This window comes from Schistocerca piceifrons, chromosome 5 (assembly GCF_021461385.2).
Source record: "Schistocerca piceifrons isolate TAMUIC-IGC-003096 chromosome 5, iqSchPice1.1, whole genome shotgun sequence".
Classification (NCBI taxonomy): domain Eukaryota; kingdom Metazoa; phylum Arthropoda; class Insecta; order Orthoptera; family Acrididae; genus Schistocerca; species Schistocerca piceifrons.
The window spans coordinates 230,876,653-230,902,663 of NC_060142.1; the positions used below are offsets into that span (position 1 = coordinate 230,876,653).

General features: G+C 39.6%; 1 protein-coding gene across 2 annotated transcripts in view; it reads left to right on the plus strand.

Moving 5' to 3' along the window:
• Positions 1-26,011, plus strand: part of LOC124798448 (high affinity cAMP-specific and IBMX-insensitive 3',5'-cyclic phosphodiesterase 8A) — a 1,735,971-nt gene that overhangs the window by 1,677,554 nt on the left and 32,406 nt on the right. For both annotated transcript variants that reach the window (XM_047261866.1, XM_047261867.1), the window contains exons 17-19: positions 4,063-4,211; positions 14,358-14,522; positions 25,504-25,633. In XM_047261866.1, the coding sequence (XP_047117822.1) occupies positions 4,063-4,211; positions 14,358-14,522; positions 25,504-25,633 (444 nt within the window). The remainder of the gene's footprint in view (positions 1-4,062; positions 4,212-14,357; positions 14,523-25,503; positions 25,634-26,011) is intronic.

Consider the following 26,011-nt stretch of genomic DNA (forward strand, 5'->3'; position numbering starts at 1 on the left):
GCAGATGATGCTGTCATTTACCGTCTTGTAAAGTCATCAGATGACCAAAACAACTTGCAAAATGATTTAGATAAGATATCTGTATGGTGCAAAAAGTGGCATTTGACCCTGAATAACGAAAAGTATGAAGTTATTCACATGAGTACTAAAAGAAATAGCTAAATTTCGATTACGCGATAAGTCACACAAATCTGAAGTCTGTAAATTCAACTAAATACTTAGGGATTACAATTACAAATAACCTAAATTGGAATGATCACATAGATAATATTGCGGGTAGAGCAAACCAAAAACTGCGATTCATTGGCAGAACACTTAGAAGGTGCAACACGTCTACCAAAGAGACTACTTACACCACGCTTGTTTGCCCTACTCTGGAGTGGTGTGTGGTCTGGGATCTGCATCAGGTGGGACTGATGGATGACATCAAAAAAGTACAAAGAAGGGCAGCTCATTTTGTATTGTCACAAAATAGGGGAGATAGTGTCACAGACATGATATGTGAATTGGAGTGGCATTCATTAAAACAAAGGCATTTTTCGATGCGACGGGATCTTCTCATGAAATTTCAATCACCAGTTTTCTCCTCCAATTGCGAAAACATTCTGTTGGCACCCACCTACATAAGGAGAAATGATCATTATGACAAAATAAGAGAAATCAGGACTCGCACAGAAAAATTTAAGTGCTCTTTCCCACGTGCCGTTCGAGAGTGGAATGGTAGAGAGACAGCTTGAAGGTGTCTCATTGATCCCTCTGCCAGGCACTTTATTGTGAATAGCAGAGTAATCACATAGATGTAGATGTAGATACCTCTTCTGATAAGCAAACTTAACTAATGCACACAATAATTTTAAAAGTTGTGGTCCTCCACTAACCTCTGCTTCCACAAAGTGGTCCCCGAACAAAAGCTATTGCCCACCCCTGCCTTATAGCAAATTAGACCAACCTACAAACTTTGCTAGTAGTAAAAGAATTAAGATTAAGATGCATGAGAACTATAACAATATCACGAGCCCTATATTACCATGGATAACACACTGGGCTTGCATTCAGATGAAATAAGATTCAAAACCCCATCTTGCCACAGAGATCTAGTTTTCCTGTGAATGCTGTAAGTTATTAAAGCAAATTCTGGGACCCTTCTCCAATCCATACTTTTTTTATGTGTTTTATCACCTCATTGTCAGTAGGATGTTAAACCCTATGGTGCTCCCAGTGTACCCAACAAAAATATTGAATAAAGGAGTAGCATCACATCATCTTTTCAGACAAGTCCCCTGTTCCATGTAAAGCAGCACAATGGATGTATCCATGTGTGGAGGCTCAGAGGAGAATGAATGATGCCAGATTATGTTCGTCGTCATCCTCATCATACGGGCTGAGCACGTAGAGCGACAGTGTGGGTCATTATAAGGTACACAACAGCATCACCTCTGGTGTGCATAGCAGGTAGTTTGGACAGCAGCCATTACATTTCTGATGTGTCAAGACTGGTGACTATACCCTACCTTCAAAGTCTCTGTGAAATTATCTTTCTACCAGATATCAGAAGAGCAAATGTTGACTCTATGCAGGTCAGATCATCTGCCTTGACACTGGTGGTGTATGGAATGTTGGTCTGGCCACCACATTTCCAGATCTGCCACACATTGAAAAATTCTGTTCCTGGGTTGCTGCAAGACTGGTGCACCGCCCCTCACCATCCCCTACAATTGATGAATTAGGACATAGAGTTGAAGCAGTTTTGAAAAATAAATCCATTCATATCTTTCATCCAAGCTCAGTTGGCTGTCATGCCCAGCTAGGTTAGAATTGTTCTTATTGCCAGAGGTGACAGCTGTATGTACTAAATTTTGCACCCTAATATTGTATCTTTCCTGCTCTACTGTTTACAACTATAAGTATAACTTCATTATTTGCTATCCTCTCATGGGCATGTACATTGCAGTGTAATGGATATAGGGGGTGATTTTGAACTCTCTCTGTACATGTTGAGTACTTGTAGTGAGAACTAAACATGTATAATTTGTGACAGCAATGTGCCATTTCCATGCAATAGAAGCAAAAATGTGAAATACTGTTATCCACAACATCCCATTTCCTGTGTGGAAGAGTGTTAGTAATTTGCTGTGAATTTGTTAGTTATTCCTTTTCTAACCAACTAATGAATGTGCTAACAATTCCACATAACATGAAACTTGTAGTATTTTGTGCTACTTCATACACTCACTTCCCCTTCCTCTACTGGCAGTTGTTAACAGTTTGTGTTGTTAACCATATTAGTATGACTTGAGTTCAGCAATTATTCCTTGTCTAACCAACTAACGGGTGTGTTAACAATTCCAATTAACATGAAACATACACGTACACTCACTGCCCCTTCCTCTAGTGACAGTTGTTAACTCTTGGTGTTGTTAACCATATTAGTTTGTTGCAAATTTAGTAATTACTAAAGCCAACATAGCTTACCAGTGCTTTCTTCACCTGGTATATGCGGGCCTTCCTGCTGCACAGTTAATTTCCTGGTGTGGGTTCCTGATCAAAGCATTGCTTACTCAGTCACCTCCATATCCCCTAGCATGTATATAGAGAAGTTAGAAGCACCCTAGAAACACATTTGGGAGGATGACAGTTCCAGTTCTCTTCTGGCCATCCATATTCAAGTTTCCTGTGATTTCCCTGAATCGCTCCATGTTTGCCAGGATGGATCCTTTAAAAGAGCATGGCCAGTTTCTTTCCTCATCCTTAACAAAATAATCCAAACTTGTGCTCCATCTCTATTGCCTCATTGATGGTGTGTTGAAGCCTGATGTTGTTTTCCTTTAGGAGCACTCTGTAGATATAAACAGAACATGGTAGTACATTGACATAGGTGTTTAATAGAGCTGCTTCATTCAAAATACACCTTAGAATTTTGCAGGCAAGTAGTTAATAGGCCATTTACAATTTATTATAAGGAGAAAGTGTCATATCTCAGATCATAATCATCTACATAAAGGACTTCTGGCCAATTCTGTCTCCTTCAAAACTGATCAAGCCATCTCTTCATTTGTCTTCCTAAAGATCCCCCTACACAAAAATATATTGAAATGTAGTAACTTGATCTATGTTCTGATTATCAATTTCAATCTTAACTCATATGGGCTTGTGTCCTAAAAATGCTGTTGATTGTGTCTTCATAATGGAGATGCACAGATTCTATTCTTAGTTCTGTCATGGTGAAGGTAGAGTCTAAACATGATCTTCCTGTGTGAAAACCATGTTGGGCACCTGATAATGTGGTTTCAGCAATGGGAAATGGTCATTTTGTTAAAATTGTAGCACTTTCATAAAATCATGTATTCTTAATTTTGTAGTATTTGATGCATATTTTATCAGTTCAGTATTTATTTTATCACACCCTGGAGTCTTCCTGTAATTGCTAGAAGTTACTGTACCCTGTAATTCCATGAACATTATTAGGTCTACATTACTATCTGCTTCAACCTGAACCATATGAGTATCTTGCACAACTGTCCAGAGTGTTTTGTAGTATTGTAACCAATTAGTTTCAGATATTGTATTTATTTCTAGATTGCTTTTATCTTCTTTGTTTAGATGTTTGATTATTTTGCATGCTTTGTCTTGTCTTCCTCTTACATCATATTCAGTATTGTAATATATATATTTCCCAACTATGGATTTCAACTTGCCTGACTTTCCTTTCATTACAGCTGATTTTCTTTTATAATCTGCTCTCAAATCCTGATCAGCTAGAAATCTAACATTTTTAAGCAGACATGTTTCTTACCATTCAGTAAACTACATAGTTCATTATCTCAGTATGGCCGCCCCCTTTTGAAAAAAACTTTTCTTTCTTGTGTCAAGTGCATGTGTTGCTGCTCAATTAGTGCTTCCATCTTTCAGATGATACACAGAGAATCATAATGCTGTCTCATATAACAAAACAAGTGAATAAATCTGTTATAAGTGAAGAACAGGAATAGTGTCTAATGCAAAATTGTAGTCTATGCACTCAGTGTGTTGTGGTCTTCCACCTGTTACTGTTGATTTTTGCAGGACTGGAACGTGACATGTACAAACGAGCTCGTCAGAGTGTCATAGACATGATCCTAGCTACGGACATGACAAAGCATTTTGAACATCTAGCCAAGTTTGTCAACGTATTTGCCAAACCTACCACTCGTGATGAAGACCCAGCGACAGAGGTAAGTTGTGAAACTATAAGCCATTTTTCTTCCAAATTTCTTCTTCAATGATGATCTCACTGTAGTTTGGATATATATCAATTAACATTCAGTGACTTGTTTGGGCTAGCTGGTGTGGCTGAGCAGTTCGAGGCATTTCAGTCTTTAACCGCACGACCGCTATGGTTACAGGTTTGAATCCTGCCTCGGGCATGGATGTGTGTGATGTCCTTAGGTTAGTTAGGTTTAAGTAGTTCTAAGTCTAGGGAACTGATGACCACAGATGTTAAGTCCCATAGTGCTCAGAGCCATTTGACTTGTTTGAATGAAATCAGGATTAAAATGAATTAATTGTAATTGCTTGTGTCAAAAAATTGCTAAAATCCAGTTATATGAAGTCTTCTTTAAAGTCATACAATGATATGTCACTTTTTTGGTTATTCTAATTTTACTAACCTGCACTCACAGGTGAGAGCGGACTGTGAAATATAACAGGGCATAACAGTTAGTGAGCTAATACTCATCTTCATTTCTCAGTTATCTCGGATGCTGCAGCATCTGTAAATGAATTTTATGAATTCCTGCTTTACCAAAATTTGCTGCAACTTGCTGCATTCTAGGCAGTGCAGTTAATGATTTGGCAGCTCCAAGAGAAATTTCAAAAAATTCAGGTTTACATGATGTTCTCTTTCAGAATTACATTATTGTGTAAAACTGTAACAAAACTGGGTCACAAAAATCTGTTAGAAAACTGATGCTCTGATGATTGATTCACCACTGCTTGTATACATTTTTAACAATCCCTGCTTATGTCATCCATTATGAGAAACAGACAATGGAAAATCCAGGATGAAATAATGGCAATATTATGAAAAGTATGTTTGCTACTCACCAGATAGTGGAGATGCTGAGTCACATGTAGGCACAACAAAAATACTGTCTTGGCAGCCACAGACTGCATTAATGCATGTGAGAGTTGGGTTTGTGTGTGTCTGTTTTGTCTAATTTTGATGAAAGCCTTTTTGGCTGAAAGCTTACTTGTTTGACAGTCTTTGTTTTGCCTATCTGCGACTCAGCATCTCTGCTATATTGCTATATGATTGTTAGAAACAGAAAATTTATGGATTACAATCAAAAACTTGCTAGTGTATACTGTTGGCCATATCCAGATGCACATTAATTTGTTTCTCTCAAATTGCAACATAAAGTTTTACATGGCTTTTTGCTTTTAGTATTGAAATTCGTGAAATACGTCCAATAACAATGCTCTTTATTAAGTTTCTTATATCATGAAGATTATTATTTGGAGAATGTCCCTAACATTTGCATCAGTTTATTCCATAAATTCTAATGAAAAGCTGGTTTCACTTCTCCTAAAAGGTATTCTGGAGTTACAAAACAAAAACTGTTTGTCATTCTGATTAGTAACAGTCCCACCAGTGTACAGATATTTGTATGCTTTCTAAGGTTGAAATGAAATTAATATCAGAATGTGAGTTAGTATAATAAATTGAGTCTAAAAGACCAGATAAATGAAATAACATTGCTAAAAAATTTATATAAGCCTATAAATGTGGCAGCCTGACACCTGAGGTCAACTTTTCATGTCATCCTTATCCTTATATGTATTGATACTTTTCAACTGGCAACAGGAAAAGATTCTCATCTGACAGATGTTTTTAACTGTAGGCATTGTTTTAAAATATGAGAAAAGATAACAAATTTGTGTCCTTCTAAATTATGAAAAGTGCAGTAAAGTAGAAATAAAAAATTAAAACTTATCACTAATGAAACTGATGGTGAAACAAAGCACCACAGTGATACAAGTGGAACTGTTCTGGGAGAGAATAAATTAGGAGAGGAGAGGTATAGTGGTTTTTTGGTGGTGTATGGCTTGAGATGACAGTAGGATTGATGAGTTAATATACTGGGCTGAGTGTAATGTGAGAGGTTGGGGGTAGGGAAACATGGGATTTAGGCTAAGTGTACCCAGGAGAGGGAAGAGGAAACAAAAGTACAGAATAGAAAGAGAGGAAAAAGTTCTTGTATAAGTAAGAACAGGGTGGAATTAATAACATTAGTGTGTATCTGTTTGTCTGTTACTGGTAACTCATTAAAGTTGTTTTGAGGTAGGATATGGAGAGCCTTTAGGCATAGGGTTAGGTATGAGTTGGCTTGGAAACTACAAATAATTTGGATTGGAAGCTGGGTGGAATGATGATGTTGATGGAGGCAAGTTTGTAGGAAGTGTAGAATCCACAATCATGAGGGCTGGGAATTTAAAGAATTTGCAAATAATTCATGTAGGGAAGAGGATGATTAAGTGAAAATAAATGCAGAATGTGTCATATTAAAAAAAATTGAGGGAAATGTATTCTTTTGTTATTTTCTACCAGGATTGACACAACACACAACATTAATAAAATCACAAAAATTACAAATCACTGAAAAGCTGGAATAACCACCCCATAGGCTACTTCATAAACAGTAGCTATGGTGAACTGATAGAATGCAGTGTTAAGTGGTTAAGCTCTGGTGATGTAAGTTAACCATCAGTCTGTGTGTATGTCCACTCTACATTCCATTAATTCATTTGTTGTCAACCAGTAGATGGACTGTATCCGCTGACTGCTCAGTGTCTACACCTTAAAACAGAAATAGATTGGTAACAAATAACCCTTGCTCTAATATGGCAGCTACTCACGGGTAACTGTCTCTGTGAGTATCAACAAATCTCATTATAAGTCATTTTGACATAATTATGAGACACCAGATTCCTTCCCACTATGAATGGCATATGGAGCTATAAGCAGTCTAAACAGTGGTGACCCCAGTGGGTTGGTAGAATGTGTGAATGAAGTTTAGTCATGTGAGGACTACCCAAATACTTCTCTTGTTAGCGTCATGAACACATTATTGTGCATCAACCCTGGGGTGTTGTTCTCAGTTGAAGTGAGGCCATCTCTCCTCCTACCCCTCTCCTCCCAACCTCCCCTTTCATGTGCTGTGGTCAAGCCTCCTACTGCCCTCACAAGGAGATGGCAGAGGAGTGGCTGGTTTCTATGGGCAGAGCTTATTTTTGACACCATCCTAGATAGTTAAGGTTTACATCAGTTTGCTGTCTGTGACTTCCGTCTTTGGTAATACACAGCCAGATAATTCCTTTTTCATTTGTATGCTCACACAGAAAGCAAGATCAGGATTAAGAAACTCTGTGAGCTTGAGTGGCATTGACTAGCAATGTGGAAGGTACCTTAATGTTTGTGATACTCTCCTGTGGGTACCTTGATCGGCTTTTAACTGGCATGATACAATATATATTGATGAATAGATTCAGAACTTCCTCTGTTGGTATTTCCTCAACCAATCTGATCATTTGCTGTTTAAGTGTGCACACAATTTCCTCTGCCTTCTCTTAGCTGTGGAGGTAGAGTGGAGCAGATATAAAATGTACAGTGCCATGAAATAATGACCATTATCCATCATTGTACACTGTGATCTCTTGATCATAGAATTTTGCTTAATGCTTGGAGCATGACTTCAGCAATGTTTGGAACATTGGAGAGTGTTTCTTCTACTATTAACTTTATGGGATTCATAAATGGTGTTGCAAAATCTACATGGACTCACTCTGAGGGTTAATGGTAGTGGGGCTTGATGAGAAGCATGCTGATGGAGATTGTTGATGATCTGCAGATGTACCTTTCTGTGGCAGCCATAATTTTCATCCTGTAAACATGTTGACATTCTAGCTATTTCATTTGTGTTAATCCTCAGAGGATTCTTAGTAGCAAACTGAAGGAGTGTTGTGAGAGTAAAAGTTTTCTACATTAGCATTGAAGAAAGCTGATGACATTGTTCTAAAATATTGACAGCAAGGGTTGAGTTGGTGTAAGCAAGCCACCTAAAACAGATCCCCTGAGCCATCTTTGTCAGAGTGTAGTACATACTGGTAGTTTGTGCAATAATAATAATAATAATAATAAGAGATGGTTGTGTGATTTTGGATTCCCATAAATGTTTAAAGCCCCTTGAAGTAAAGCAGCTTGTGCTATCTCTTATAATCTCCTGGGGAGGTGCAAAAATACTAAATATACTGTGTAGGTTAGACACTGCAGTGTGTATGGTAGCAATCTTTGTATGGTGAAGCCAGGTGAACCATTCAGAGGTGTCCTCACACATATCAGAATATAGTCGTTCCCCACCTTATTCCTTGGAAGGAGCCCACAAAATCAATGAATTTTTCCTGAAAAGGGGAATCTACCAACTTGTACACTAACCACCCCCACCTTAGTCTTTTATCTGGCTTGCAAATCACACACACACACACACACACACACACACACACACACACACACACACACACACACACACATTACAGTTGCCTAATCATAACTTTATATCTTTATCTGTTCACTTCCAGATGAAATATTTCATGATTTTGGCCCTCATTTTAAAAGTCCTGGATGTATTTGAATAGCAGGAGCACCCAGTCCCGTGAAACAAGTTCAATTTATTAACATATCATGCTTGACAACAAAGACTGTTATCCTTCATAGAATGTGGCTTAACACTCTCTCCCCTTTGTATTTTCTCTTTTATTTCAAACAGCTATTCATCTCATTGTTGATATTCTCTAATGTCATTGAAAAACTGCAGGACAGAACAGATCAAGAGAGTTTCTTTGTTTTCTGCAGGCTTATTGTGCACTAACTTCCCACCCTCTTCAGATTCAGATATTTTGCTCAGTCATCAGCAGTATTGTTATTTGACCATTTAATACTTCACACCTTAAACTGAAATGCCAATCTTCTAGTAGACCAATGCCCAATTCTTCCAATCTTATGTGGATGGTCAAGGACCCAAGTCAACACTTGGTTATCTGTTTCCATTTTAAATTGCATGTGATCCAAATAGCATTTAAATCTCTCCACTCTGAATAACATGGCTAAAACTTCCAACTCCTACATTGAATACCCCTTTTCAAGCTCTAGAAGCATAGGCAATCAATCTCCTTCCTTCCTCTTTTTCTGTAGTAAAACATCCCCTATTCCAAATGCTGAGACATTAGTTTGCTAGGTAAATGGCTGATTGAAATCAGGATGAACCAGAACTTGAGATATCATTAAAGCCTGCTTCAGCACCATGAAGGATGCTTCTTGCGATAAACCAGTTGATACCTTCACCCCTTTCTGTGTAATTCATTCAATCAGCAAACTCTGATATTAATGCACAGAAGTAGTTCATCATTCTGATGAACTGAGCTACCACCTTTAAGTTCCTGAAGGTCAGAAACTGACCAATGGCTTGAACACTAAGGTTATATGCTCCTTCATGGCAATGTGTTCCAAGAATCTCATCGACACATGCAGATTTAAACTTGGGTGGGTTGACCATTAAAACACTAAATCATTGAGACAGTGATACACAAATTGAAACTTAATGTCTGCAAATATACTATCCATCAACTGAGAAAATATTGCCACACCAGTGGGTAACCCAAAAGGGACTTGATTGAGTTCAAAAATATCCAGTCAATACTCCAGCAACGTATCAACACATAACTTGGGGGTCAAGACGTCAGAATACTCTGAATGTAACATTTTACTCCATTTTGAGTTCCTGTATCTAGGCATCCCAATTGTTCTTCTGTCAGCTTTGCTTCTTCTTCTTCTTCTTCTTCTTCTTTTTTCCTCCCAAATTACTTGTTTACTACTGGCAACTATGGCCTTCCCCATTTCTTATGGCTACAAAATGTAAAACTCTCTTGTGGTCTGAGTTTAAATGAAAAGTTCACTCCAATCAGTAATGAGGCTGACCCTGGTTATAAGGTCAGTTCCAAAAATATGAGGGCTATTGAGAAAATAGATCGCTGGAAGAACGTAAAGTACCTAGCGACTGGAAGAAAGCGCAGGTCGTTCCCATTTTCAAGAAGGGTCATAAATCAGATGCGAATAATTATAGGCCTATTTCGCTTACGTCAATCTGTTGTAAAATAATGGAACATGTTTTGTGTTCTCGTATTATGACGTTCTTAGATAATACAAATCTCCTTCATCATAACCAACATGGATTCCGCAAACAGAGATCATGTGAAACTCAGCTCGCCCTATTTTCCCAAGAAATTCACAGTGCCGTAGACACTGGCGAGCAGATTGATGCCGTATTCCTGGACTTCAGGAAGGCATTTGATACGGTTCCGCACTTACGTTTAGTGAAAAAAATACGAGCTTACGGAATATCGGACCAGGTTTGTGATTGGATTCAGGATTTCCTAGAAGAAAGAACACAACATGTCATTCTTAATGGTTCAAAATCTGCAGATGTAGAGGTAATTTTGGGAGTACCGCAGGGAAGCATGATAGGACCTTTATTGTTTACAATATACATAAATGACTTAGTTGACAACATCGGTAGCTCCGTGAGGCTATTTGCAGATGACACGGTTGTCTACAAGAAAGTAGCAACATCAGAAGACTCGTACATACTCCAGGAGGACCTGCAGAGGATTAATGCATGGTGCGACAGCTGGCAGCTTTCCCTAAACGTAGATAAATGTAATATAATGCGCATACATAGGGGCAGAAATCCATTCCAGTACGATTATGCCATAGGTGGTAAATCATTGGAAGCGGTAACGACCGTAAAATACTTAGGAGTTACTATCCGGAGCGATCTGAAGTGGAATGATCACATAAAACAAATAGTGGGAAAAGCAGGCGCCAGGTTGAGATTCATAGGAAGAATTCTAAGAAAATGTGACTCATCGACGAAAGAAGTAGCTTACAAAACGCTTGTTCGTCCGATTCTTGAGTATTGCTCATCAGTATGGGACCCTTACCAGGTTGGATTAATAGAAGAGATAGACATGATCCAGCGAAAAGCAGCGTGATTCGTCATGGGGACATTTAGTCAGCGCGAGAGCGTTACGGAGATGCTGAACAAGCTCCAGTGGCGGACACTTCAAGAAAGGCGTTACGCAATACGGAGAGGTTTATTATCGAAATTACGAGAGAGCACATTCCAGGAAGAGATGGGCAACATATTACTACCGCCCACATATATCTCGCGTAATGATCACAACGAAAAGATCCGAGAAATTAGAGCAAATACGGAGACTTACAAGCAGTCGTTCTTCCCACGCACAATTCGTGAATGGAACAGGGAAGGGGGGATCAGATAGTGGTACAATAAGTACCCTCCACCACACACCATAAGGTGGCTCGCGGAGTATAGATGTAGATGTAGATGTAAGGTCCATTCAGCCTCAAAATGGAAATCACAATGAAAGTCAAAAATGTTCTATTTGCAACAGCTTGCTACATCTTGCAGCTACTTCTCTGCATAGTTGGTGCTCCATCTTAAACATTTGTTGTAGCATTGTACCAACTTTCCAATACCCTCATCATAGAAGACAGTTGCCTGTGTGTTCCGCCACTTCTCTACACTGGCCTGCAGTTTGTTGTTTTTGCCAAAATGTTATTGTCATAGCCAGGGGTTCATGTGAACAGAGATGAACATGAGCCAGTCCTAATTCCGGGCTGTGTGGTGCATGATCAAACAATTCCCATTGAAAATTCTGCAAGGGCTTCCTCACTGCCCCTGTGTTGTGTGGCCAAGAATTGTCATGAAGAAGGAAATGCATGACAGGTACATGGGATTCCATAAATTTAGGCTAAACCTCACAGCGGGCAGACATACTTGGCAGGAGACACTACTGTTATAGGCATCTTTACATGCTCAGTGTGTACTCAGAACTGAAAAGAGTGATGTGACAAGATTCACAGGCATACTAGAGACACTGCCCAAGACGTCAGTGCAACGTTTCATTGGCTTTTCACTGTCGTTTCCACTTTGCAACCTATTGGACCTTACTTTCTGAATAGCCCTCATACAATTTTTTGCCAAATTCTTACTAACAGAAACACTAATCTTCGATGTAAATCCTTCTCTACCAATCTTCACTGCTACCACCCCTTTCACCCAACATCAGATTGATTAGCCACTTCTTTCTTCAACTTATTCCATTTACAGTTAGCCTTACTGACACAGCGCCAGTCATAATCCACAGCTGAAATAGTATTTCCTGGATTTAGCAACCATGGACTGGCTCATTATGAACAGTGGAACAAACAAAGGCAAATGCATTAGCTTGCCTGCTCTTATTGTATAAATTGTTCTTCCTTCACCTTCCCCTTGTGGCAGTAATTGTCCAAGACCCCAGTTCACACCCTTCTTTGGTTAGTTTCTACTTACATGCACCAGCTCACCACATATGCAATGATTTATTGCTTTCTCCCCTTTTTTCTGGGAATTGGGCTGTATGCCTGGCCTCCTATTGTGATACTCTCCAGGTCAAACTGGAAAACCTTTTGTTCAACAGTATAGAAATAATATATTGTCACTCACCACACACAGGAAGCATTGATTTGTATACAGGTACAATGAAATGACTGCTTAACATTTAAGCTTTCAAACAAAAAAGTCCTCCTTCAAAATGCAACGCACAAACATTCACATAAGTACATCTCACATACACATGAATACTGCCTCCAGTTACTGTGGTCTGACTGAGTGTTCTGCCTTCTCCCACTGTCTTCATTTTCTTCACTGTTCTCCCATCCCAGATCAGGCATCCACTTCTCCCTTCTAAACTCTACATATTCCATTGTTTAAACATTTCACACCAACTCTTCTAACTGTGTCCAACTAACAGTGCCCAAATCTAGGGATTTTACAAAATACTGTTCTTTGTCTATGTATGAGTCTTTAACCATGTAATATTTGTTTGATGATTTTCTTTCCAGGATGTAGTAAACACACCACCAACACAGTTTTCTAACTTTCCCCATATACTTAATAATAAATTCATGAGAAGCTTCTTCTCATGAGAAGCTTCTTCCCTCCAATATTCCTTGTAAATGAACTCCTGCAATGCCCAAGATGGAGTAATTTGACATATTTCCACCCTAAACTGATTGATCATCCTCCCTTCTCAAATTGCCTCTAAAACACATTCCAACAAGTCATCTTTTACTTTAGCAATTACTGGCTTTAATATCTGTATATCTTTAATGTCTACCACCTGGGCTTTTCATTGAAAATCTACCATAAAATACAAAAAGCTATTTTTTTCAGTGGAATCTGATGATAACTCAACGTAACCTGCCAGGAATCCTTGCATAGGATAAGGAAACTTCAAGAACAGTTTATCTAGGATTGTATGCTTCACCATTTTATGCATAAAACAGAAAAAAGTACTTTGCTGCATATGTGGAAGCACAAATATAATCAGTCACTGTGAGAAAATTTGAGAGATCACATTACAGCAATACACTTCTAGTAATCAGTATTTACTAACTTCAGCATATTTCTTGCATGCAGGATTTATTGTGCTTGAGGTACTACATTTTGTCAGTTCAGCACAAAAAACTATTTTTCATATGTTTCTGAGACTAGTGGTATTTAATGTTTATAGTGGTATTATCATTGTTATTATTATTAAAGCAGTCATTGCTTTCAGTATCAGTTCATTTAGCAATTGGAATTCATCCATTAACTTCCATGTCATATGAGTGTAATTCATTTCATGAGCTCAATTTATATCAATCTCTTCTTCGAATATGTGCAGTGTCATAACACTTTTTCTCTTGTTTCATTTTCAGCAAATACATATTTGCTACATATTTGATGACTTTATCTCCCATTAGCTGAATATGGAAAACATGCCTCAGCTCAGGAAACTATTCCGTATGTTAAAGCACTTCTCATTTGGAAATCTCACATAAAACTCATCTCCAATTAAGTATACAGTGAAAAAGAATTATTCTGCAGTTATTTTACACTCAGAACAGTGTAGCTCAAGCTGCATCCTTGCCTGTTCAGCTCTGTAAACATAAATAAAACTCTGTGCAAATTACACCAACAGAACTTTTAAGGTCTGAAGTTATAGTACATGTTCCTTTTTCTCTCTCTCTTCCCACATCTCCCTCTTCTACAATATCAACAAAAGATATAATTTTTGTTGTATTTCACTGAGCAATTTTGGTCAGTCAGGCCTATCTAAAAGTAATTTATTTATAAAATGCAATCACTTTCATTCTGCCTAGCAAAGCAACTATTTTAAGTTCTTGATACATAATATAACGCTAAAATTTTATGTACCAGGTGGGTTCCGATTCAGCTGATATGAACAATTTCTTGACGGCACCAGAAAATATTGCAGTTGTAAAACGCATGCTGATAAAGTGTGCAGATGTGAGCAATCCAGCAAGACCACTGAGGCTCTGTGTTGAGTGGGCTCGCAGGATAGCAGAAGAATATTTCAGCCAGGTGAGGAGACTTCATTAAGCTGCAGTACATTGTTTTTCAATTTATTCCTTTTCAGATGCTTCTTAAATATGTAATTTAATGTTTATAAAACATCTAAGAAAGCTAATCAGTAATGCCAGCACCACACTGACTCATCTTTGTTTCATATTATTTTCTGTAACATAGGGCTTTCTCAAAATCTGGAGATTGTAACTTGTCATTCTTGAGTTCCCTGTATCTGCTTATAGGGTGACAAGTTTGGTTACATTTCATCCTAATCTTCATTTTCTCAATAAACCATAACAGGCTGCCCTGAAAATTAGTATACCATACACATGGGATAAGTAAATTTGTTACTGTACTATAAGAGGTCTGTTCAAAAAATTCTGGAGCTATGTCCACAGAATTTTTCTACTCTTACCTTTTACTTATTGTGCATGGTTGATTTTGAAATACTCTCCTCCACAATTAATACACTGCTCCCAATGCCATTTCCACTTCCAGAAGCAGAAGCTCATCTATCATTGCAAATCTTCATCCTTTCAACAGGATTTTCAGCTTTGGAAATAAGAGAAAAATGTCCAGAGGGACCAGATATGGAGAGTATGGAGGATGAGGAAGCATAGTGATCTCATTTTTTGTGCAACAGTCACACATGACTCATGAGCCATGAGAGAAACTTGTCAGCAACATGATGCATTCCAAGATGCAGTTCAGGATTTCGTTACATGATCTTACTAAAATGTTACATTCTTCTGCAACCTCTTGGACAGTCAGTCTTCAATTGGCATTCACAATTTCATTGACGTTCCTGACACGAGCATCATAGGCAGATGTCGAAGGACGTTCTGAATGAGAGTCATCTTCAACTTCCATCTGTCCATTTTTAAACCATGTGACCCATTTGTAACATCAAGTTTCCATATCATTTTGTGTGTCTCTGTAAAGGTTTTCTTGAGTTTCACGCAAAATGCAGGCATGTTGCTCCTATAACTCTGCCATTTCAAAATTCGCAAACTGTGCATCACAACATTATACTTAATACAGCACTGAACAATAACTAACAGACATACAACAATGAAACTTCTGGCAGTTACACATTAAACACAGGTATGTGCAGGGATGCCAACTGCATTTCACATCAACACACCATTGGTATGAAATTACAAATGTTCTGGAAATTACAAATGTTCTGGGATTTTTTGAACAGACCTCATAAATGTCACCTCTAATACTTTTGTGTCTCATCAGCACTTAAAATATGTCTGTTTAATGTAATGAAAATGAAGCACACTCCTAATATATAAATAATGTAAGTGTGTAATGTAGTTTAAACTTTTAAGAAAATGTTATATGAAAACACCACGTGGAAGCTGTTACTATGAATCATACAAGCTGTACACTTGGAATGTAAAGGGTGTAAGTTGTAGTAAGTGGAATTTTAATTTAAATGTAAACTAGATCTGGCCATTATGTCTAATAATCAGAAGTTAGTGTGAGGGAAGAGGATTATAGTATTGTCTGTCACAACTTGCTAATCTGAGTGAAGTTGATTGTGTTTTTGGACATACTAGCATAGAAGTGTACTTGCTAGATGATAAATGCCCATTAATCAGTAATTTATTCCAGTTGGGAGTCTCTCAAGTTCTCAGTCAGGGAAATTGAATTTCTTGTAAAGTCAGTGAATATTTAAGCATGAGAATAGTGGTAATACATTTGAGTAGACATCATGCCATGGAGATGGTGTACCAGATGTAGAGTGTGGGGAAACATTACATTACAGTTAATGTAGAAATCAAAGATGGGAAAACTTTATGTGGTAAATGTTATAACCTTTAATCACCAATAATTGCGTGGATATTCAAACACACTCACTTATGAACAATAGCTGGTTACATGATAACAACTCAGTATCTCTCATTCGACTGCCGTGCCGTGACATGCGGCCGGCGCCGTTCGTAGCTAGGTGGCGCTCCCGCGCTCAGCCGAGTTGCGGAGCGCCTCTATCGCCGTTTGCGCGTACTGTTGTGGCGGCACTGTTAAATGTCATGGCACTGTCACAAAACTTTTCCCCCCTTGGGGGGGGGGGGGGGGGGGGGGGAACACTCACTTCCTTGGAGACATGGACAGTGCGGAGACATCCATGGCCTCTTGTGAGGCCCCGAGAAGATCCCGTGGAGAGACACGAGAGTATGGTCGAAAATGTCCAGGATGGAAGCTTGTGCATGGAACGTGCCTCCTGGACGAGATGATGGGTGAAATCTCCAGAGCAGCAGCCATATGTGTCGTGGACCTGGGGGTATGCTCCAGCGAGATGGGTCCCGGAGAAGGTGGCGTCGCGACTGGGGCCGGTTTCAGTGTACTCGGAAGCGGTAGTGACGTCAGCTGCATCAACATGTACGGTAGAGTGGCAGCAGTGACAGGACTGGCTTCTCGGGCTGGTGGAGGCGAAGGAAGGGGCGGTGGCACCAGCGTGGCCACCACTCGTGGGCACATCTGGTCATAATGGCGAACAACCATGCCATCGTCCGTACGTATTTCACAAAGCTGGCGGCCGCGAAGAGCCTTGACCACCCCTGGAATCCATTTAGGCCGAGATCCATACCCTCATGCCCACACATCGGCGCCCACCGAGTATTTTCCCGCACTAGGGGACACAGCACAAGGCCTGACAGGGTGAAGCAGGTGCAGTAGAGTGTGCGGTTGGCGGCCATGCAAGAGTTCAGCAGGGCTGCGATCACCCAGAGGCGTGAAGCGATAGGAACTCAGATATTGCAGCAGAGCGTCATCTGTGGAAAAATCACTAAGGAATTTTTTCATCTGGCTTTTGAAAGTGCGGACAAGGCGCTCGACCTCCCCATTCGATTGCGGATGGAGGGGCGGTGCAGTAACATGATGAATCCCTTGTCCAGTACAAAAATCACGGAAGGCCTGCAAAGAGAACTGAGGGCCATTGTCCATGACGATCGTGGATGGAAGACCTTCTAGCGCAAGTATTTTGGACAAAGCCAGCGTCGTCGCCACAGTGGTGGGCGACGGACATCGAACAACAAACAGAAACTTCGAGAAGGCGTCAATCAACAGTAGCCAATAAGTACCGAGGAAGGGGCCAGCATAGTCAGCGTGCACCCGTTCCCATGGCTGCGCCGGATCAGGCCACGGAGAGGGCATTGTACAAGGTCCAGCCATTTGTTGAGCACACTGACCACACGCAGCAACCATGTGGGCGATGTCCTAATCAATACCGGGCCAATAATCGTGCCTGCAGGCCAGGGACTTAGTCCGAGAAATCCCCCAATGGCCTTCATGCAACAGTTTGAGAACATCTTTGTGAAGAGAGGCTGGCACCATGACCCGTGGAGATGCGCCATCCGTGGCCAGAAGAACAGCACCATCACGAACAGACAGACGAAGGCGCAAGGCATGGTAGTTGCGAAGGGGATCCGATGCCTGGCCCTTGGTCCTGTCCGGCCAACCCCGTTGAACAAAACCGATCACCTGACACAGGACCTGGTCCCGCGCAGTAGTCAAAGCGACCTGCAAACCTGTAAGTGGGAAACCCTCGACCGCACGACGTTCATCCTCATCAGTGTGGAAACAGAGTAGTTCATCACGATCAAAAACCGGGTCGGGGCCCATCGGCAATCGCGACAATGCGTCAGCATTGGCATGCTGGGCCGTGGGGTGATAGTGAATCTCATAGTGAAAACGAGACAAGTATAAGGCCCAACGTTGCAGGCGGTGAGCTGCCTTATCTGGAAGCGACGCCGATGGGCTGAACAGAGAGAGCAACAGCTTGTGATCGGTGATGAGGTGAAACTTAGAACCATACAAAAAACGCTGAACTTTTTTAGAGCATAAATGATAGCGAGCGCCTCCCTTTCAATTTGAGAGTAACGCCGTTGCGCATCATTGAGGGTCTTGGAAGCATAGGCGATGGATCGTTCCAACCCATTCTCATACCGATGGGCGAGAACAGCCCCTTGGCCATACTGTGACGTGTCAGTCACCAGAACCAAGTGCTGACCCAGACGGAATGTGGCAAGACAAGGCGCCGACTGCAAATGAGCCTTCAGGTGGACAAAAGTTTGCTCACACTTGTCGGACCAACAGAAAGGGACGTTTTTGCATAACAGCTGATGCAGAGGATGAGCTACTGCTGCCGCGGATGGAATGAATTTGTGATAATAAGCAATCTTGCCTAGAAACGCCTGAAGGTCTTTGACCATAGACGGCTGGGGTAGAGCGTTAATGGCCACAACGTGCTGACATAGAGGACGTATGCCCTCACGGGACAAGTGGAAACCAAGATACACAATGGAGGGTTGGAAGACTTGTCCAGATTGCACTTCAACCCAGCCGAATGCAAAACCCGAAACAGTGAACGCAAATTGCGAAGGTGGTCCTCAGTGGAGGCCCCCATGACAACAATGTCATCCAGATAGTTTATGTAGCCGGGAACGGAAGCCGTGAGCTGTTCCATAAACCGCTGAGAAATGGCCGGCGCGCTAGCGACGCCAAATGGTAACCGCTGGTACTGATACAACCCACAAGGAGTGTTGATGAGAAATTCCTTGGAAGAAGCATCCAATGGCAACTGATGGTACGCCTCCGATAAGTCAAGTTTGGAAAAGAACTGGCCTCCAGCGAGCTTGGTAAATAACTCCTCAGGACGGGGAAGAGGATAAGTGTCAATGAGGCTCTGAGCATTGACGGTGGCTTTAAAATCACCACACAATCACAGACTCCCGTTTGGTTTAGAAACCACCACGATTGGCGATGCCCATTCGCTGGAGGTAACAGGAAGGAGAATCCCTGAAGCTGTTAACCTGTCTATCCCAGCGTTGACAGGTGCACGCAACGCCACCGAAATAGGGCGTGCCCGGAAAAACTTAGGGCGAGCTGTAGGTTTAAGAGTAATGTGGGCTTCAAAATCCTTGGCACGACCCAGACCAGCAGAGAACACAGACGAAAATTCAGAACACAATCCACCCAGCTGTTGATACGGAATATCCTCAGATATGAGGTGCACATTATCATCAATGGAGAACCCGAACAACTGGAAAGCATCATAACCGAACAGGTTTTCAGTGCCCGCATGATCCACCACATAAAATGTGAGGGGCCTAACAACAGACTTGTAGGCAGTGGAAGCATCAAACTGGCCAATGATAGGAATTTGCTGTTTATTATAAGTTCTCAGATCTCGTGTAACTGGAGACAAGGGAGGGGAGCCCAACTCCAAATACGTGCGAGAATTAATGAGAGTTACTGCAGAGCCAGTGTCCACTTGCATGCGAATGTCTTTATCCAGAACACGAACAGTAACAAACAACTTATTTGTTTGAGAGAGCACACAGTTAACATCCATGTCCGATGCCTCATCCTCGTCGACAGGAACATTAGGGGACTGACACACAGAAGCAATGTGGCCTTTTTTCCTACATGAATTACACGTGGCCCAACGTTTTGGACACGCGGCCCTGTCATGCTGTACGAAACAACGTGGGCAAGAAGGAAGTGCGGAACGAACCTGCTTCTGTGGTTGCTGTTTTCGCTGCGAGCGTTGCGGCCCAACGTGACGTTTACACGAGTGAACCGCCGCCACATCTTCGTTCTCCTGTGAAACAGGCAAATTGTCTTTGTCGAAAGTTGACTGTACAGCACCTACACCACACCACGCGTCTATTTGCGCGCCAGCAGCGTGAGACACTTCAAAGGATTGAGCGATACTTAGAATTTCTGACGACGACGGGTTTGGCAGTTGTAGGGAACGTTGCCAAACTTCTTTATCAGGAGCAAGCTGTAGAATAGCATCCCTAACCATTCAATCAGCATAAGACTCATGATGAGTGTCCATGACAAACTGACATTTCCTACTCAGACCGTGTAGTTCCGCAGCCCAAGCCCGGTAAGATTGATGGGGCTGTTTACGACACTGGTAGAACGCCACGCGGGCGGCAGCGACGTGGGTGTTTTTGCGGTAATAGTTAGACAATAAGTCACACATTTCTTGGAAGGACAGGGAGGCAGGTTCCCGCAGAGGGGCTAACTGAGATAGCAGCTGATAGATCCATGGGGAAATCCAAGTTAGAAATAACGACTTACACATAGGAGCATTGACAACGCCGAAAGCCAAGAAGTGTTGCCGCAAATGCTTCTCATAATCCTCCCAGTCTTCAGCGGCCTCGTCGTAAGGAAGGAATGGAGGCGGAGAAGAGGAAGACAGACGATGAGTAAGCGACATCGACAGCGCCTGAATAGCAGCCGTCAGCTGTGTTTGTTGTTCAATGAGCACTTGCATAAGCTGTTCCATGTCTGCCCCGTCACGAACACACAAATCCACAACGCAGTGAAAATATCTGACCTCGTCGCCAAAAAGTGTTATAACCTTCAATCACCAATAATTGCGTGGATATTCAAACACACTCACTTATGAACAATAGCTGGTTACATGATAACAACTCAGTATCTCTCATTCGACTGCCGTGCCATGACATGGGGCCGGCGCCGTTCGTAGCTAGGTGGCGCTCCCGCGCTCAGCCGAGTTGCGGAGCACCTCTATCGCCGTTTGCGCGTACTGTCATGGCGGCACTGTTAAATGTCGTGGCACTGTCACAACAGTAAATATTAATAGTATGCCTTTAACAACATCACATATAACCTCCTAAATATTTCATATTCCTTTGCCATAGATCATGGTATTCTCAAAATAATTAAATGTGACACTGAAAAACAGTCTTTGCAGTTAGTCTTGTCTCATGCCATATGAACAGAGTTTCCTTACAGTCATGAAAACTACTGGATGAATGAAGTATTATGCATGGATACATCAAAAATGAAGTATTCCAGCTTATCAATATTGAAAAATGAGTTCTGTGGGAAAGATTCACTGGCTAGTATACTTCCGTTGTGACATAAATCTGGTCTAACTGTAACAACATAGCACTAAAGCTGACCTGGTAGGAGAAGAGCAAACCTACTAAAATATGTGTAATTGTTGGCAGTATTTCACTAAAAGTCATCATAGATGTTTGACACTTGATAGGGTTTCTTGAACCATATAGTCTGATTTGACATTTGAAATAGTCTCACTAAACTCAAAAAACTCTTATAAAAATGTTGCTGTGTAGTGAAGTTGAGCAAATCTCATAGTATCACAACTGGATAATCAGGGTGCAGTCTTTGTTTGAACATGTATGATTACCTTAGTGTTATTCATTTCACATCCCTGAATCTTCTCCTGTTTGATGGGTCTATGGAATATGATGAATGAATGAATGAGTTGAATACATTATGAAAGAGAATATTTTGCTTTATATGATATTTGCCCATAATAAATGAAAGAAAGAAGTACGCTATGCTTTATGAGAATTTTCTTGATAATTTTCTATGCAGTCATTATAAACATCAAACTTTCAGTCTTCTTACTAGAGCCCACTATAAAGAAAAACCTCAAAGGATGTAGAATGAATCAAAGCATATTTTTTATAAGGAGCAGAGCTTGATGGTCTAACGCTAAAGCACATGCCAGGAAAGCAAAAGGTCACAGGATTGAATCCTGGTTAGTTTCAGTCTGTCTTTAACCACACCTTCACCTCTCAGTGATGGAAAAATACCCCAGGAATGACACAATGTTCCAACTTCACATTAAACTGTAAGTCCCTTTCCTGGTAGGATTTCTGGGGTAGGTTAGGGGCATGCAAGTTGCTGAAGAGGTGTCCAATTGAAACAATTGAAAGACTTTCAGCAGTTAGCTGATAATCCCTCTTCAGGAATTGCCAGTATCTATCTATCTATCCACCTAATTAATGATATGAATATAATAGAGGGAAACATTCCACGTGGGAAAAATATATCTAAAAAGAAAGATGGTACAACTTACCAAACGAAAGCGCTGGCATGTTGATAGACACACAAACAAACACAAACATACACACAAAATTCAAGCTTTCGCAACCAACGGTTGCTTCATCAGGAAAGAGGGATGGAGAGGGAAAGACGAAAAGATGTGGGTTTTAGGGGAGAGGGTAAGGAGTCATTTCAATCCCGGGAGCGGAAAGACTTACCTTAGGGGGAGAAAAGGACAGGTATACACTCGCGCACACACACACACACACACACACATATCCACCCGCACATACACAGACACAAGCAGACATTTGTAAAGGCAAAGAGTTCAGGCAGAGATGTCAGCCGAGACAGAAGTACAGAGGCAAAGATGTTGTTGAATGACAGGTGAGGTATGAGCGGCGGCAACTTCAAGTTTCTGTTTAAGATTCCCAAATTTTTGCTGTATCTTTGTTAGCAGATTTGTACAGAAAACAACTTACTTTTTTATTGTCTGTGTGTAGTAACTCTGAGGTTATCACAGGGATATTTTTGTGTTTTCAGATATCATTTTTGGCATATACATGGTGTTTTCATTACATCATGATTAGTGTACATCATTCTATTATATCACTAATTCTGATACCACCTCACTTAGGGATTGTAAAGTTCCTTTCCCAAATTAATCATGATTTTTAAAATGTTGTAACTATAATGTCCAACTCATTTGTAAATATTATAAAATGTTTTAATATGTGTATCAGTTATTAATTTCATAAAATAAATTGTCCACAGATGATCTCTCTAGAAATAATAATAATAATAATAATAATAATAATAATAATAATAATTGGAACTGTTTTATTTCACTTTTGGTAAGGAACTACTGTATTACAAATACTTTTATTGTGAATTCAGATGATGAAATTCATCATCCTTGCAAGACACAGGTTTTTAAGAAAACAAATCTAAATGCTAATTTTGTGGATATTCTTATTTATTTTTCTTCATTGTTCTGTTTTGCAGTTTTCACAATGTTTGCAAAGCATTAAAATGTTGAAATACAAGTACAGTGAGTGTACCTAAACAACTGAGCAACAGAATCCACAGGAATTGAATTGAACATAACAAAAAATGCCAAAGAAACTGGCACTGCTGCACTTTCTATTGAAATATATAAGTTAGGTTTTGACACATGAAGTTACTGGAACAAGAACTTCTAGAATTACCATAAATTTTCCAAAAAACTGAATTACATTAAATGTGAAGACATTTTGAAACTACCATAGGAATCTAATGAAAGTATAGTTTTCCTCTATAAACTAAATTCAAATTTATAATGAAATGTTCAAGATGTACTGGATTTGCTTACATCATTATTTTCAATTATATTTCTGTAAACAGAATGTGTTCACTAAAACAGATTTCATAGTTAGACTCAGGAGATACCGTGTGTAATTAATTTTTGTTCAAAATCTTCTAAATATAATTTTTCTTGTTCAGAGATTTAAATGTTCCTTCTTAAATGTCTTTATCAGAGTGTAAAAGCAAATAATCAAGCATTATTGTATCTATAACTCCTTTTATCTTTTTCAGTTTCAAAATGAAATAATAATAATAATAATAACAATAATAATAATATGATAAACTTTTATGGAATAAAACTTTCTTACATAAATTGTGAAAGAGTAACAGGAATGCTTGTATTAAATACCACCAATTTTAACTGCAGTATTTACCATTTGGAGCCAAATATATCACAAAATGCTACTCTAAAACTGTATCAAGTTGTACAATTGTTGCTCAGCAATGAATACTTCATATACAAAATTTGGCCTACCCCCTGATGCTTCACTGGATCCATCGTATCAAACAGACATAGTGATGTAGTGCAGCATTAGCACACTGGACTCAGATTTGGGAAGACGATGATTCAAATCCGTATTCAACCATCCTGATATAGATTTCCCAGGCAAATGCTGGGATGGTTCCTTGGAAAGGGCATGGCCAATTTCCTCCCCCATCCTTGATACAATCAGAGCTTGTGCTCCATCTCTAATGACCTCACTTGACGGGACATTAAACCCTAATCTTCCTTCCTTCCTTCCTTTTTATCAAAGGGATTATTGAAATTAGCACTTGAAATTGAAAGATAGGTATTATTGGAACTTACAATACATGAATATTTAGAAATTATTATTACATAATTTACTGGTGGATTCATCACATAGAGAATTAATCTGGCTGCTAAAAGTAAAAGACAGTGTTAAACATCCATAACTAGTTGCAGTGGGGTTATTAACAAATCGAGTTGCTTTTACACCTATGATGCCCATATAAACTTCTGTGTGTGCTAAACTGTTTTTTCTGAATGGAAAGGTGAATAAAGTAAAATGCTGTGCTTGTAGACAATCACAGAACTATGAAGTAATTCTTAAATGTCCCAAATTTCTCCAGCAAGTCAGTGATCTCGACTGCTTCTATGTATGTGTATGAAACAAACCCCAATGAAATTATAAGTAAAATTAAATCGCTAAGCAATAAAATGTCAAGTGGTCTTGATGAAGTACCTGATTTCATATTAAAAGAATGTGCTCACCACATAGGAAACCCCTTGGCAAAAATTTTCAACCTCTCTTTAAAAACTGGTATATTCCCACATATTTTTAAAATAGCAAAAGTTTCACCACTGCTAAAAAAAAGGTTCGAAGGGAATCAAATATACATCAAAAATATCACAGAACAACCACCTATCAGAGGAGCATAATTAACATTGGTGTAATACTACACAATAAGATACCAGAGGAAATAAAAAATACTATTCATCCAATATTTAAAGCTAAACTAAAGGCATTTCTAATAAAGCACTGTTTCTATTCTGTCAGAGAATTTCTGAATAAGTAACAAAATTAATTGTAGTATGTACCTAATTTTAATTGCTAATACTATGTATTATTGTAACTTATCTTTGACCTGTACAATATCAATTGTACAATTTCTGCTATATGTTAAAACTGGACCAATAAAAAATCAAATCAAATCAAATGTTTATCTATAGCCTCCATTTTCATTTTTGAAATTGGCATGAATGATTAATTTCTGATAACTAATGTAATTAAACTCAATAAAATTTGACAAATTTGTTTGATCTAATCTACTTTTCTTTCCATAGACTGATGAAGAAAAGGCAGCCAACCTTCCAGTAATGATGCCTATGTTTGACAGAACTACTTGTTCTATACCCAAGTCACAGATAGGTTTCATGGATTTCATAATCAATGACATGTTTGAAGCATGGGAAGGTAAGTTCATTATAATTTAATTTAAGAAGTTGCTAATATAGCTTAAAAAGAGTGTTCCCTAGATGACTATGAATAGTAAATTTTAACAGTTATAATTTAAAAGATATGAAATTTAATAGATTCACTAATATATTCAAGAATTATTTACAGCCTTTGGCCTTCTACAGATCTGAGTTTTTTCTGTTAGTTGAAAGTAAGTAAACCCCCAGATCTTTAAGGAACTGAATTCCCATGTGTAAAACAGCTTCAAATGTCTGATTACTTTACAAGTGAGTTGATGTGTTGAATACTTGGCTTTAAGCATGTAACTGAGAAAAAGTTTAGGAAAGGTTTGAAATTACACTTAATGATTGTTGTAAGTCACAAACTGCCCTCATT